The sequence below is a fragment of the Penicillium subrubescens genome (assembly GCF_028828155.1).
Source record: "Penicillium subrubescens strain IBT 31985 chromosome Unknown utg000005l_segment0_segment0, whole genome shotgun sequence".
In the NCBI taxonomy this organism is placed as follows: domain Eukaryota; kingdom Fungi; phylum Ascomycota; class Eurotiomycetes; order Eurotiales; family Aspergillaceae; genus Penicillium; species Penicillium subrubescens.
Window position 1 is genome coordinate 3034754 of NW_026643155.1, and position 14132 is coordinate 3048885.

General features: G+C 52.5%; 5 protein-coding genes across 5 annotated transcripts; 3 read left to right on the forward strand and 2 right to left on the reverse strand.

Annotated features, from left to right (window-relative positions):
• The first annotated feature begins 2010 nt into the window (after positions 1-2010).
• N7473_007608 (uncharacterized protein) lies at positions 2011-3976 on the forward strand. Its single transcript, XM_057153548.1, has 4 exons — positions 2011-2073; positions 2120-2446; positions 2508-3543; positions 3606-3976. The coding sequence occupies exons 1-4, from the start codon at positions 2027-2029 to the stop codon at positions 3963-3965; spliced, it is 1770 nt and encodes a 589-aa protein (XP_057007886.1). The 5' UTR covers positions 2011-2026; the 3' UTR covers positions 3966-3976.
• A 67-nt stretch (positions 3977-4043) lies between these two features.
• N7473_007609 (sugar porter family MFS transporter) lies at positions 4044-5769 on the reverse strand (the record flags this gene model as incomplete). Its single annotated transcript, XM_057153549.1, has 5 exons — positions 4044-4921; positions 4985-5311; positions 5391-5501; positions 5561-5641; positions 5697-5769. 5 exons carry the CDS (start codon positions 5767-5769, stop codon positions 4044-4046), a joined length of 1470 nt encoding a protein of 489 aa, XP_057007887.1.
• A 559-nt stretch (positions 5770-6328) lies between these two features.
• On the forward strand, positions 6329-9079 carry N7473_007610 (glycoside hydrolase family 78 protein; the record flags this gene model as incomplete). Its single annotated transcript, XM_057153550.1, has 1 exon — positions 6329-9079. The coding sequence occupies one exon, from the start codon at positions 6329-6331 to the stop codon at positions 9077-9079; it is 2751 nt and encodes a 916-aa protein (XP_057007888.1).
• Positions 9080-9647: 568 nt separating this feature from the next.
• On the reverse strand, positions 9648-12156 carry N7473_007611 (GTPase-activating protein GYP6; the record flags this gene model as incomplete). Its single annotated transcript, XM_057153551.1, has 6 exons — positions 9648-10858; positions 10926-11068; positions 11125-11642; positions 11731-11889; positions 11943-12060; positions 12134-12156. The coding sequence occupies 6 exons, from the start codon at positions 12154-12156 to the stop codon at positions 9648-9650; spliced, it is 2172 nt and encodes a 723-aa protein (XP_057007889.1).
• A 250-nt stretch (positions 12157-12406) lies between these two features.
• N7473_007612 (uncharacterized protein) lies at positions 12407-14098 on the forward strand (the record flags this gene model as incomplete). The annotated part of the gene is made up of 1 exon (XM_057153552.1): positions 12407-14098. The coding sequence occupies one exon, from the start codon at positions 12407-12409 to the stop codon at positions 14096-14098; it is 1692 nt and encodes a 563-aa protein (XP_057007890.1).
• Positions 14099-14132: the final 34 nt, after the last annotated feature.

Sequence of the window (14132 nt, forward strand, 5' to 3'; positions counted from 1 at the left end):
GTGTCGAGTCGAATGCGACATGGAATGAATGAAAGGCGGAACGGTCATTCGCTCGAGTCAGCGGGCAGCGACCGGGAGGAGGAGAGGGCAGCTGCCTCGTAACTCGCCCGGCATATGTGGCGTCGCGGGCAAAGCACGCGGGATTGTTGGAGTTGTAGTTCAGAAAAAGGAGAAGAGGAAGAAGAAGAAGAGAAAAGAAAAAGGCCCAGCGGGGTTTGGTGGGGAGGAGAGGCGTAGTCGCTGAAAGGGGGGGCGGGCGCGGGTGATGTAATAGGCGTGCGCTGTTGGTCTCGCTGGTTGGAGAGTTGGAGAGTGAAGATGGTTTGATGATGGATTTAGTGTGGTGGGTGAGAAGTTAGTCCTTAGTCTGTCACATCTGATAGTTATGTTTTTCCTCCTTTTCCTCCGTGCTCTTTCTAGACAACCAAGTTAGTGACCCAATTGTAGACGTAGGAATAAGAAGAATGACGGGAATTCAGATCGACCGATCGGCACGGTAGTTGGGCCACCATGTGGAATATGCTTCCTGTGTGTTTTTCTTCCCTGGGATATCACATACTATTAAGGAAGTATAAAGTATAGGACAGATAAGTAGTATTCTGGCCGACTGTACTCCGGACAAGTATCAAACTCTCGCTTCAAGGTTTTCCGAGGAGGGGAAGCTATGGAGAATTCCAACTCATAATTCGACGTGAGAGAACCACTCAGGGCACTCGATCGAGGATGCTGCAGATTAATTCTTCGGGGCTAAAGTAACCATACAATGCACATTCCTCTTCCCCACTCTCATGTCCACTTGGCTCTCACGAATAATTTCCTCAAAATTAGTATCCGTGCCATCAAGAAAGATGAATTGAGAGAGCCGCTTTCAATATGTGTATTGAAACATGTCCGGTCATTCTATTTCTCTAGTTTCTAGCCTCGGGATTTTGACTACCACAATGACATCCAAATTGAACGGTAGTACTATCATTACCATACCAAAGTAAAATAAGGGTTGTATAAACAGGAAAGCAATCGTGTATCGTTGCTTTAGCGATTCCCTCTCGTTCCACTTCGTTCCACTCCTGGGGCTTAAACATATATATACTGGACGATATCTAGCAATTCTTGGCTCTCGTCATGCTCTCGCTGCTTTTGCTCACTAACTTGAGCTAAGCAGCCCTCGAAGCGGCCTGAGCTACATATGGAACCCAGTGATCACTCCACAATTAAGCCTGCTTACACTTCGTCATGACAAACGCCGACAGGAGGTCTTTACACATTCTGCGTGGAGTCCGATCACAAGAAGGGTTTTAGACAGGGAACAGCTGCGTTAGATCGACTGTGCATCTTGTGTTCAGGGCTCATAAAGCACTTCTTAAGTATCTTTGATCGGTCTATGAAGCAGCTGTGAAGGGAGCGTGTTTCACGAAAGGAGTAAAAGCTTGAGGATCTTGAAGCTAGCTGATCAAGAATCGTGCCTTACAACTCGTAGACAGATTATGCTCGAGGATACATCTTGGCTGAGGCTACTCGCACGCCAACTTGTGCTTTCGCATGACAGACTATTTCCTCTATGTCCGGATATTGTGGATAACAGGTACTTCGAGTGTACGTAGATACCCTCCAGGGCTCATAATACCTACTAAACCTTAAATTTAGCTACTGAAAAGATAGTTCAAAGGATGTCTAGAAAGATCTTCCATAAAATGTAAATTTAAAGTACATATGTTTACATTGTGAATGTGTTTCTCCAGTCTAGATATCAAGAAGGATCAAGTGTACGTATTCTTCACTATATCTGAAAATGGAACCATCCGTCGTGCGAAAGCACAAGTTGGCGTGTGAGTAGCTTCAGCCTTTATTTATAGCGCTTAAATCCAATTGAAAAGCTTGTGAAGGGGATATGGCCCGTCCGAGGCCATTTGTTGACGTTGGGGAATGCCCCACTGCCCAATTAAAAGGTGGTGGACTTAAACCCCCCCCCCCCCCCCCCCCCCAACCCCCAATTTTCTCTCCCTCCTTCAACTCCCTCTCCAAGGATATGGATGGTGCTAAGCGACTACGGGCTAGCGCCTGTAAAAACTGCCGGTAGGATACCCTGCCCCTTGTAAGTAAGCTCTGGCTGAAATCACAGCCTGCGAAAACGACGATGCATCCCAAATCCACCACCCGCAGGGTGCCAATTGTGCCAATCACTAGGGATTCCCTGTACCCTCAGTCCTTCTGCGGCCCGTCCGGTGTTTTCCCAACTGAGTCATATCCCAACCGGACAAGATGTCGACCCAAGCTGCGTGGACGAGAGACTCCATCTCTTTGTGTGTACAGAACTAGCGGTGCTGTATTTTCGCTTCATTCATAATGTGATGAACACCATCTTCCATTCGACCAGCTTCATGCGGCGACTCAGTGAGGGATCTGCGTCCAAGATTGTCGTCTATGCAATCTGCGCCCTCTCCGCGCGGTGAGTCTCCTGTCAACCCCGATGGGCTTTGTGACGATCGGTACGGCGCTCATCCGTACAGATACTCGCACCACCAAACCCTGAAAGCCACTCCGCCCTCGGAGCGAGGGAAGATATATGCCGACGAAGCCTTCCGCCTTTTACGTCCTAAGCTTGTCATTCCCAGTCTAGAAACAGTCCAGGCGTGTCTCCTTTTGGGCCAGTTTTTGGGAGGCGAAGGTGAGTACCGCACCAAACATATCTACGTGGGCATTGCCCGTCTGCATGCCGAAGTAATCCGGCTGTGGGAAATCCCCGACGACCTCCCTGTCGTGGATCGCGAAGAGCGCCGTCGTACCTGGCTCACCGTCCGCATATCCTATCAGTGGAGTGCGACGGATATGGGCACGGGGCCGATCGCCGTGCCCTGCAGCCAGCTCAGTTTACCCTGCGTTGACGACCTTTCTTTCCATACTGGCCCCGCAGCCGGCCTGCAAGAAGGCAGTAGTGCCGTCGGACCACAATACGGACTGTGGTGCCAAATGGCCGGCACATTGGAGATATTCGACAAGGTCGCTAGCCTGCTTCGACGGCTCAGTCAGAGTGACGGTATCTCATTTACCACCTACTGCAGTGAAGCTCCGCTATTAGCCCAGCAGCTCAGGCAGTGGGCCAATGACCTCCCAGAGAATCTGCAGTACTCGATATTCAATTTACAAAGCCTCTCGGAATTAGGCCTAGGAAGAACATTCCTAGCCATGCACATCGGATACCACCATTTCTACCAGATGTTATACTTCCCATTTCTACATATTTCCGTGGCACCGGGTTCGGAACACCTCGCTCTGGGGAGTAATTTCTTCCGCGACTGCGCCCTAGAGTGCAAAAACAGCGCGAACACCGTTTCCGAAATTGTCCAAACTGCGTCCACTAAGAAGGACTGCGAGCTACTTTGCCATCTCTATGCACATATTACCGTGGTTAGCTCCTGCGTCCATCTGCATACGCTCCTGCTCAGCGAAGATGCAAAAGAACTGGAAATGGCCCGAGAGCGTCTGCTCTTGAATTTCCGCTATCTGACGATTCTAAAAGCGTACTGGCCAGCTGTGGACCGTTCTGTGAGTACTGTGGCCTGTTGTCTACCTCTGCTCTTCTGTACTAATACACATTAATCCTGCAGGCCCATCGATTACGGGTCTTCCAAAACCTTTGCATGGATTCGATCTCCAATCCGTTTGCTTTGGATAATTGGATGGCGCGGTTTCTGACAGAGCCGACCTCTATAATCGCTGAGCGAGAGGATATGATGTTTGCCATTCCGTCCATGGGCCAGCCGGAGATTTCTACGCTCTTACAGTCTACCCAGGATACAAGCGGGGTAGCTATAACCACTGACACTACCGACCCCTTAGGCGAGTGGTCCTTGAGCACGGTACCGGGGTTCGATTCCGACTCGAGCATGTTTTCCTCCCTACTCAATGATCGCGACTTAACTACCGAGGACCTGGTGAAGAATTCTCTTGAATGGTTACTAGAATAAAGGAACATCTAGATACAGAGTTTCTAGATTTCCAATAGTCACGAGGACCAGGCTTGAAGCCTGGTACACTGCTGTGCTTCACACCACTCTTTCCACATGGACAGGCTGCACAGCTTTCTCATCTCCCTCCATCTGATCGAGGCGTGCAGTGGCCAAAGTATCGCCGAAGAGCTCCGCAATTTCCTCGAGCGATTTACCACCGGTCTCGGGCAAGAAGAAATAGTACACCAACGCTGCGGCGAAATTGGTCGCAATGAAGAGCGCGTAGTACCTCCATCCGACATTTTCGAGAGCCACGGGGGTGATCTGGGACAAGATGATAGCCGCCACTGACTTGGTGAAGACGCATAGGCCCATTCCCGCCGACCGGAGAATGAACGGGAAGAGTTCTGAAGGAATTACCCAAACCATGGCATTGAAGAAAACGGCATACCCTGCGGAATATATGAAAATCATGGCGATGGCGCCGCGGGCGCCGTTAACGTTGGTCGTACCCGATCCATAAATGGCCGATAACGCCATGCAGATGGCGACCATGGCGGATAGGAAGATCGATCCTACCCACAACGTACGGACTCGAGGCCACCTGTCAGCAGCGATGAAAAGGTAGATCACCTGGCCTATCACGCCCATGATGCCGTATACGCCACTGATAAGTAGGGATGTTTTGCCGGTGAAGCCGACGGCCTTGTAAAATATGCTTTGGTAGTTCTGGATGACGGAGGAGCCGCTGAACTGGCTCATGACGAGTATGAAGCAGGCTAGCGTGGTGCGGCGGATATGGCGTCTTGAAAGTAGCTGCCGCAGGGCGGAGTAGAAGCTTGTGCCGGCCAATGCTTCCAGTTGGATTTGTTCTCGTATCTGGAATAACTCCTGGTCGACAAGAGTTTCATTGTCTTTGCCATGTAAGGCGACTAGAACCGCACGAGCTTCTTCATGCCGTTCTTGTTGGACCACTGTTCTCCGCAATTAGCTCTCTTCAAAGGAACAAAATCGGTCAACGGGGAGAAGGTACATACACCACCGAGGACTATAGGGAATGAAGCAGCACCCAATCACCAGCAGAAGAGGACCCGGAATCTGCATTGCCAGCGGGATACGCCACTGCGCGTTACCCTTTGCATATGCACCGCCATATCCAATCCAGTTGGCTGCGAAAAATCCGATAGCGATCATCATCCCCTGCAGACCAACGATCATACCACGATTTTGTGGAGGCGACGCCTCGGCGATGTAGATCGGAACGACTGTCAGGAGAATTCCACAGCCAGCACCAGCGAAGAAGCGTCCAGCAATCATCATACCAGCATTGATCGATGCGGTTTGTAATACCGCGCCGATTATCGCTACCTGGATGTTAGAACCAGATCCCCATGTGCGTCGTCATGCAGGACGCATGAGTAAGGGGAAAAGGGGGAATCTCACCTATGATAGCACTCCCACAGATTGTCCATCGCCTACTAAATTTGTTGGCCGAGTACCCTGCCGCAAAGGTGCCAATGGCCTGGCCGACATTGTACAAGGACACGATAGCGCCTGGTTCAAGATATCTGGATTAGTCCATCGGAATCTCTATCCAGGCAAGGCCGACATACCAGTCAGTGGAGCATTGATGCCCGTGGGACCAAGCATGTAGTACTTGAAGCTGTCATGGCCAAGTGTTGTAGCGATAATCCCTGATCCCATTGTCAGCCGGAGTGAAGCGTGTTGATAGATCCTGCCATCACTCACCCGAATCGACACCATACACGAACCCGCCAAGTGCCACCACCAGCGAAATAAAAACTAAAAACCCTGAAATCATTGGTGATAAAGGATGAAGCTGTCAAGAAAAGAATCTGTTGAGGCTTTCCAGACTGTGCGAAAAACGAGCAAAGAACGATCCTTCATATACTTGACGGACGAACGCACTAACCCCAGAGAAAACGTAACCCCGGACGATCATACCCCCGAGGATTTCCTGCGCCTTCACCACTCAATCTGCGGGGAAGGGAGGCTATTGAGAAGAATCCGGGGACGGAAGCCAGCCGTCAGTATAGACGAGCACATCGTCGACCGACAGGATGGAAATATGAGGTTCGAAGCTTGAACCATCAAGGCGGCAACGCACCAATCAGAGGCCAGAAGCTCCGCCGCTAGCGGCGCCTCCCATTCAGCGGCATCCTGGAATGAGACCCATCCAAGCAGCTTGGCACAGAGACGATGCGTTTTCGCAATGGTGATGGTTCTCGGAACTCGTGGTAATGTGTCGCGAGGGTCCTGTTGGGCCCTCACGGCTCTAGTCCGACTGATGAGTACTTAAGTGGCGTTCCCCGTCACGGCGGATTATGGGGTTAGGAAGACGCTTCTAGAGACTTGTCGCCATGCCCGACCTTTTGAGACTCAGCGCTCCCTCTTTCGAGCACCATCCTACCGGACTGGGACTCGCCGTGGCCACTCCTCGCGTGTCGTGGCGCTTCTTGTGCACCGATGGCGGTCCGAAAGGATGGGAACAGGAGACCTATGAGATTGAGATCTCTCAATCACCTGAGATCCCAGGCGAAACATACCGCGTGTCTAGCAACGAGTCGGTTCTTGTACCCTGGCCGAGTACCCCACTGCGGTCTCGCGAACAGAGGTCTGTCCGCGTGCGAGTCTATGGCTCCCTGGAAGGGCAGTCGAGCAACGTCCCCAGTGCATGGTCACCCTGGACCAGAGTTGAATGCGCTCTTCTCGAACGTAGTGACTGGCAAGCGCGCGCGATTGGCAACTCCATCAACCCCTCGACAGACAGTCCGTTGCGACCGATCCGCTTTCGACGCACGTTCTCCCTGCCGTTCGACCCAACTTCCGGCGGACGAGCCCGGTTGTACATCACCAGCCAGGGCGTGTATCGTGCCTTCATCAACGGCAAACAAGTGGGTGACCATTGCATGGCACCCGGGTGGACGAGCTACAAGCACCACTTAAACTACCAGATTTTCGATGTCACACCTCTTCTGAAGCCCGCCAGCGATAATGTCATCGCCGTCGAGGTGGGAGAAGGCTGGTATGCTACTTTGCTGGGATTCCGGCCTGGGAAGCGTTGTTTGTACGGCGATGAGCTGGGTGTTGTGGCTCAGTTGGAAGTAGAGTCCAGCAAAGGGGAGGTATTCCGTCTGACCTCAGACTCTGCCTGGTCTTGCCAGCCAAGTGCGATCTTGCGAAGCGAAATATACAATGGAGAACTATATGATGCCCGAGAAGAAACGCCGGGGTGGGAAGGGTCCGCTGATATAGACCCTTCCGGTTGGAATCCCGTTCGGGAGCTGTCCTTTCCCGCGGCTGAGCTGATTGCTACCGAAGCACCCCCTGTTCGTGCCACGGAGGAGGTTGCCCCTATCGATATTATCACCACGCCATCAGGGAAGACAGTGGTCGATTTTGGGCAAAACCTTGTGGGAAAACTGCGCGTCCGCAGTATCAACAAGCCGTTGGGCCACCGCGTGATTTTCACCCATGCCGAAGTCTTGGAGAATGGCGAGTTGGGCACACGACCTCTTCGAACGGCCAAGTGCGCCGACGAGGTGGTTTCAGCAGGCAGTGCGCTCAGCAACTGGTCCCCGCAGTTCACCTTCCATGGCTTCCGCTACGTTCAGGTCGATGGCTGGACACCCGACGATGAAGATCCGCTTTCGCTGAACCAGCTGACGGCCTTGGTTCTGCATACCGATATGCCTCGTACTGGATGGTTTTCCTGTTCCCACCCGATGATTAATCAACTTCACAATAACGCTTTGTGGAGTACTCGTGGAAACTTCGTCTCAATACCGACAGACTGTCCACAGAGAAACGAGCGTCTTGGCTGGACTGGGGACATTCAAATATATTGTCCGTCCGCTAGCTTTCTATACCACACGGCGGGTATGCTCAGTGGATGGCTGAAGGATCTGGCAGCTGAGCAACTGCTGGATACTGACGATGGTATACCTCCATTTGTTGTGCCTGATGTCCTTCAGAATGTCTGGCCTCATGCGCCTCAGGCGGTTTGGGACGATGTGACCGTGCTAACACCCTGGTCGCTCTACTGCTCGTATGGCGACGCCAACATCCTTCGGAGGCAATATCCTAGCATGATTGCATGGCTGGACCGAGGCGTTCGACGTGGTTCCGATGGTCTGTGGGAACCACAGCTCTGGCAGCTTGGCGACTGGCTTGATCCTACCGCGCCCCCAGTTGAACCAGGAGATGCTCGCACCCATGGAGTCCTGGTGGGCGATGCATATCTCGTTCATGTCACCAACGTAATGTCACGTATCAGTAAAATCCTTGGCATGACCTCGGATGCTCGACGCTTTCATGCCGATGCATTGCGATTAAAGGCAGCCTTCCAGCACAAATACATTGCACCGTCGGGCCTGATTGTCGGCGACTCCCAGACGGCTCTAAGCTTGGCGATCGAGTTTGATTTGTTCTCTACCTCTGAGCAACGCGACACTGCTTCCGAGCGCTTAGCGCACCTGGTGAGGATGGCGAAATTTCGTGTTGCAACCGGTTTCGCTGGCACGCCCATCATTACCCACGCTCTGACCAAAGCCGGCCACCATCAAATCGCCTACCGCATGCTTCAGGAGAAGAGCTGTCCCTCCTGGATGTATCCCATCACCATGGGAGCGACGACAATCTGGGAGCGGTGGGACAGTATGTTGCCGGACGGTACTATCAATCCGGGCGAAATGACTAGCTTCAATCACTACGCCCTCGGTTCAATCATCAACTGGCTACACTCTACCGTGGCAGGAGTCAGTCCCATTGAGCCAGGTTGGAAGACAATTCGCGTGGCCCCTTTACCCGGAGGTACCCTCACCTCTGCCGAAGCACAATACGAGACGCCATATGGTCGGCTCGAGTGCCGCTGGGCTATCAAGGACGGTGACCATTTCCACCTGGATCTGCTAGTCCCCGCCAACAGCAAGGCATTTGTCACTCTGCCAGATAATCGGAATATCAGTGCCGAAGCCAGCGACGATGAGCGAGGGGAATGGGTCGGCTCGGGCTTCCATCAGTTCTCCTCGAGTTGGGATAATTTGGCTCATTGGCCACCTGAGTCAATCATTCCTATTATGCGAAAAAAGCAACCGGAGGACATTGCGTGAACACAACGCTTTTAGTAACTGATCACCTCAGCTGTTCAATGAATATGGCATGGCATTCCCTGTAAGGAATGGCTTTCTAGTCAGCTAGAACAGATTAAATAGAACAGTTACTGTATCCACAAATTTAGATGATTTCCTTGCTAATGTAGCGATAACCATAAGACATTTGAAAACAAAAGTCCATACGAACCCAATACACCATAACCGGATATCAGAAGTGTATTGTTAGACGGTGATTTCGAAGCTGCCAACCTGTTAGTCGGGATACCAGCAGCTGTCTCGTGGATTCATGTGGGTGGCCGATACCAAAAAGCTATGAGTTGTCTAAACAGCCCTGTAACCTGATAATTCCTGCCCATGCTGCAAGCTATGAGTCCTCCAGTGGACTGTTGGACCTCGCTTTTCCACTCTCCCCTCACTGCTATCACACCGACCATGACCACAGCAAATGACGGGCCCCATTAAGTAAGAGGAGTTCATTCAACCAAGATCCTACATCTTGCAGTACGCCTATCTCCGCCTACACAATGCGATCTGGGCTGAGGTTATACTGCCCACCCTCCACCCCTTACAGCGGCCCTCGAGCACCAGACAGACTGTGCAGTGCTAGTTCATCGTGCTTAGCTTCATCTGCCCTGGGTTTCTCATCTCCGTGGTTGCCGAAAAGAGGACTGCCACCTTTGCTGCGAGGCGGTTCCGGATGTCGTGTCTGCTCCGGGGGCACCGAGGCCGGACTAACAAAAGTCGAAAGACCTCGATTGCCTCCCAACATCCAGGAGAAGCCTGAATCCGATAGTGATGGTCGCACTGCCGCCCGCGGGCCTTCCCGCCCAAAATCCGTATGCCCGTCGGTGGTCGTCGCACTGGTTGTGGTCACGCTGGCAGCCTTTGCGGTTGCACTATTCATGCTCGATTTGGGGGCATCCACCGGAAGAGGTGGTCGTGCATCTTGCTGATCCTGCTTCTCAGCCACATCTGGAGTTTCGATGTGGCTGGCTGGTTCTGATACTGATGGTGCTGTTTCAGGTAATACCTGATCTACAGCAGTGGCATGCGAAGTACTTCGGACTGGAAGGGGGAGCATGGAGTCCTCGAGGCAGCTCTGCACTGACTGGACTCGATCGAGAGCGTATTTGACGGTATCGTTGGCAGTTTTATCCGTGTCCTTCACCGTGTCTAGCTGCATACGGAGATCCTTCAAGGCCTCATTCAAGATAGTTGCTAATTCATGGTTCCTTTCTTCAAGTCGATCGATCTTTGTTTGTAACCCAAGCTCGGTAGGCGTCGGTCTTTGCGACACGCCTTTGACGGCCATGGTAGAGACAGGCTTTGTACGTGCGACATTATACCGAGGACCTGGTTCATAATGCATGGTCTGCATGTTCTTCCGAGCTTCTGTAACGGCCCCTCGGACTGCTTTAGCTACGCCCCAAGATTCGGTACGGCGTTGAATTCCTTGGGAAACATCTTGAAACAGTGCCTCCAAACTCTTAGGACTATTCCTTGCGGGCGAGGAACCTGGGGAATTGCTTTCGCTGCGGCCCTTGAAATCCTCCCAGAGCTGGGCCCTCATGGCTGGCCGGATACCGGAGCGGCTGCGACGCTTGGATGACTCGGGGGACCTGCCCGAGTACTTTGAGATAAGGAAACTGCCCCGCTCCGCTGTCGGGTTTTGTTCAAGGTAGAGTGCATCATGCACAAAGGCTTGGGGTGAGTGTGGCTCAGAAGGAGGATAGCGGAGTAACATTGACAATGCACTAGAGTAATCTGCCGCGAGTACTGTATGAAGCTGGTCAGCCGGGCTCATTCAAATGTAGATGTTCTTCATCGCGGTGTAGACACCTACATTGCCAGCGAATGCGAAGCAGCATTGCAATGCATGTGAAATCGACAAGATCAGATCGTAGCCCATGTGCAAACAGTAGATCCCACATCTCAAGGACATCATCGAAAGGGAATTCTCTTCCAAACAGCAGGCGCATCCACCGACTATGCATGGAGTTAGCACAGCCGATTTGATAAGTCGAGCGCTTCGATAAACTCACGTCAAGAATATCTGTGGAAGCACCTCCACTGTGTGAAGGTGGTCTGCCAATTCATGATCGATTATTGTCAGAGCCTCTTGATGGAGGTATTGGCACCTGGTGACAATCGGAATGACATCCGCCTGGCCATTTGCAGACTTTCTCTCGCCGTGCTCGTAGTATATGCGAGCTGTCTGCATGACGCAGAGAAACAGCGTAAAGGAGTCATGCTCTACGAAGCTGGTATCCAGGAGATCCAGCATCAGGCCGTCTTCTTGAGCACTAGAGCTTGATGTACCTTGAGCTGGACGCTCGACCGAGTCCCGATCAATGACCCACAGAATGGGAGCCAACAGTTCGTGCATACCTTGCCTGTAGCCGACGTCCGGATTTAGTTTGGAGTAAACAAACAAGACATCAGTCAATTTCTGTTTCGTCGAGGGCTCTTGGAAAAAGAAATTCTCCTGCAAGCAACGGTCGACATCCTGTACAATTTCGGCTCGTAGCTTTTCATCATTCCGGAGGGTTTGCCAGGGAGACTAGTGATTGGGCAAAAGGCTAGGTCAGACCGGTCATTCCATGAGCGTCGCCTGCCCAATGTCAACATCAAAAGAAAGACTGGCATACCTCCTCATCGTCCGCCAGCGGATCGACTGTTGACTCCAAATCATCGGGGTGCTCGACATATTTCAGAAAATGGGCACGCAAGGCGCTGTACGCATCGCGCGACTCGGCTAGCTTCTGGGACCATTGTTCGCGCTCGACGCTATCGAATAGCAGAAAGACCTGCAGGCGGGATGAGTGTTGAACTTGAATCTAGTGTCGATATTTCCACGGACCTTCCAGCAGATCGACCTCAGCCCGTCGGTGCACAGCTTTCCTCCTTGCTCCGCACGCAATGCCGCCCGCAGGTCGGAGGGGGTGTCATGGCCAAGGAACAGTGTCTCCCATCTCTTCCTGCAGAGGTGAATAAGTCAGCTCCTGTCGAAATCTAGTATGTTCGTCCTGTTCATCCTGGATAGGGAAATACCTTGTCTCCTCAATGGTCCTCATTTCACGGGTTGGTGGTTTGGGGAGAAAGATGGAGGGGGAAGTAGGGTGAGCAGAGCAGCGATAATGGATAATGTAATCCCGCGGCACGAGCTCTTATCGCCCTGTTGTCACTCGTTCGGAGCATCGCAACATCCCCGACCCCCACGATTCCAGTGATACACGAGAAACGGGGTACATAATTTTGTGCTACGATAGCGCCCTCTTCACGAACTTATGCCATTCCACATTGGTTCATAATCTTGGACTCCCAATGTCCGCAGATTTGTTGGCGGAGTTCGGCCAGGGTTCTGGTCATGCCCAAGGCTCCCAACGCCCAACTCAGACAGCACGACCATCAACGAACTCCCTAATCGACGGATTTGACCAATCAGATGATGTTTTCTTCGGTGATGCCTCAGAGAACTCACAGAGTCGACTGCAAGGTCCTCAGGTAATATCACAACAAAGTCACTATGCGCCCGCAGCCGCAGCTCCCCGCCAGCCTGCTGCCTATCAAGCATTTGATCTTCCTCGGCCGCATGACAGTGATGTGCTATTCGATGCAGCAGAGGATACGCCTGCCAGCGAGGCTGATGATGATGACTGGGGTGACTTTGAAGGTCCAGATGCCACTCAGCAGAGCCAGTCCCAGCAATCAGCAGTTACACCACAAAGTGTGCAGACAACGGCGCCAAGACCAGCACCAGCAGCACAAGCTTCCTACAATTCAGGCCTCGCTGGAACCGTCGACTTACTCGGTGGACTTTCAATAGCTGAAACCACCCCGGACCTCGTTCAACAAATTCAACATCCAACTGGTAATCCTTTATCTCAACCAGGATGGGACGACGACTCGTTTGGGGATTGGGGCGAGTTCACCGAAGCTCAATCCGCAAAGCCAGTTCCACCCAAGTCTTCTCAGCCGCCAGTCCAAAGGAATACACTGTCCAAGTCATTACTCGAGGATGACTCCTTTGGAGATTGGGGTGACTTTGCAGATGGACCATCCGCCAACCCATCACCACCAAAGCCCTCTGCGGAGAAGCGGACATCTATAAAAACCGCCACCCAAAAGAAAACCAGTATATCAACCAAGGCTACACCCTCTATAAAGCCAAGGGCTCCTATTCAAACCAAACCTTCCACCAGACCCAAGCCTGAACAACCAGCCTGGGAAGACGACGCCTTCGACGACTGGGCCGACTTCACCGATGGCCCAGCACCATCTATCCCCAAACAAGCCTCATCCCTCCCCTCGCCATCACCATCAACAACCACAAAACCAACCCCCTCCCCACAAAGCTTCACAACAAGCACACCAACCATACCCATAACAGTCCGACCAACCAACATCCCACCCCCCTCCATCCTCCTCGAACACCTCCTAACGACAACCCTCCCAACCCTCCAAAAGTCCGCCCAAACTGCCCAAACCCTCCCCAACACCCCCCAAAAACACACCACAGCCACGCAAATAACCAACACTCTCCACACAACAGCCCGCATAATCGCCGGCCGCACCCACCGCTGGAAACGCGACACCCTCCTCGCCCAAAGCATGCGCATCGGACCCGCCCGCGCCGGCAAAACAGGCGGCATGAAACTCAGCGCCGTAAACAAACACGAAGACGTTAAAGAAGAGCAAGATGCCGTCGACGTACTAAGCTTATGGCGCGAGCGGGCCGCGCTATTCAACGCAGTCGTACAGGCTGCGGGGCTGAAACCTATTCCGGTGGTTTCGGGCCCGGCGGTGTTGAAGGTTGTTGTTGTCAGGGCGGAGCAAGGGGGGATTAAGGCGGGTCATGCGTGTGCGCTTTGTGCTTTGAGGAGGGATGAGAGGATTGTTCGGGTTGATGAGGAGGTTGTGCAGGATAGTTTTGGGGAGTGGTGGACGGAGCATTGGGGGCATACGGGGTGTAAGGTGTTTTGGGAGGAGAATCGGGGGTTGTTGATGCAGCGATGATGGGGAGGTACAGTAGTGAGTTGATATGTTATCA

Coding starts and splice junctions, on each gene's coding strand:
- N7473_007608 (XM_057153548.1), top strand. CDS start 2,027: ATGGATGGTGCTAAGCGACTACGGGCTAGCGCCTGTAAAAACTGCCG. Junction 2,074..2,119: donor AGCGCCTGTAAAAACTGCCG/GTAGGATACCCT, acceptor CTGAAATCACAG/CCTGCGAAAACGACGATGCA. Junction 2,447..2,507: donor ATCTGCGCCCTCTCCGCGCG/GTGAGTCTCCTG, acceptor TCATCCGTACAG/ATACTCGCACCACCAAACCC.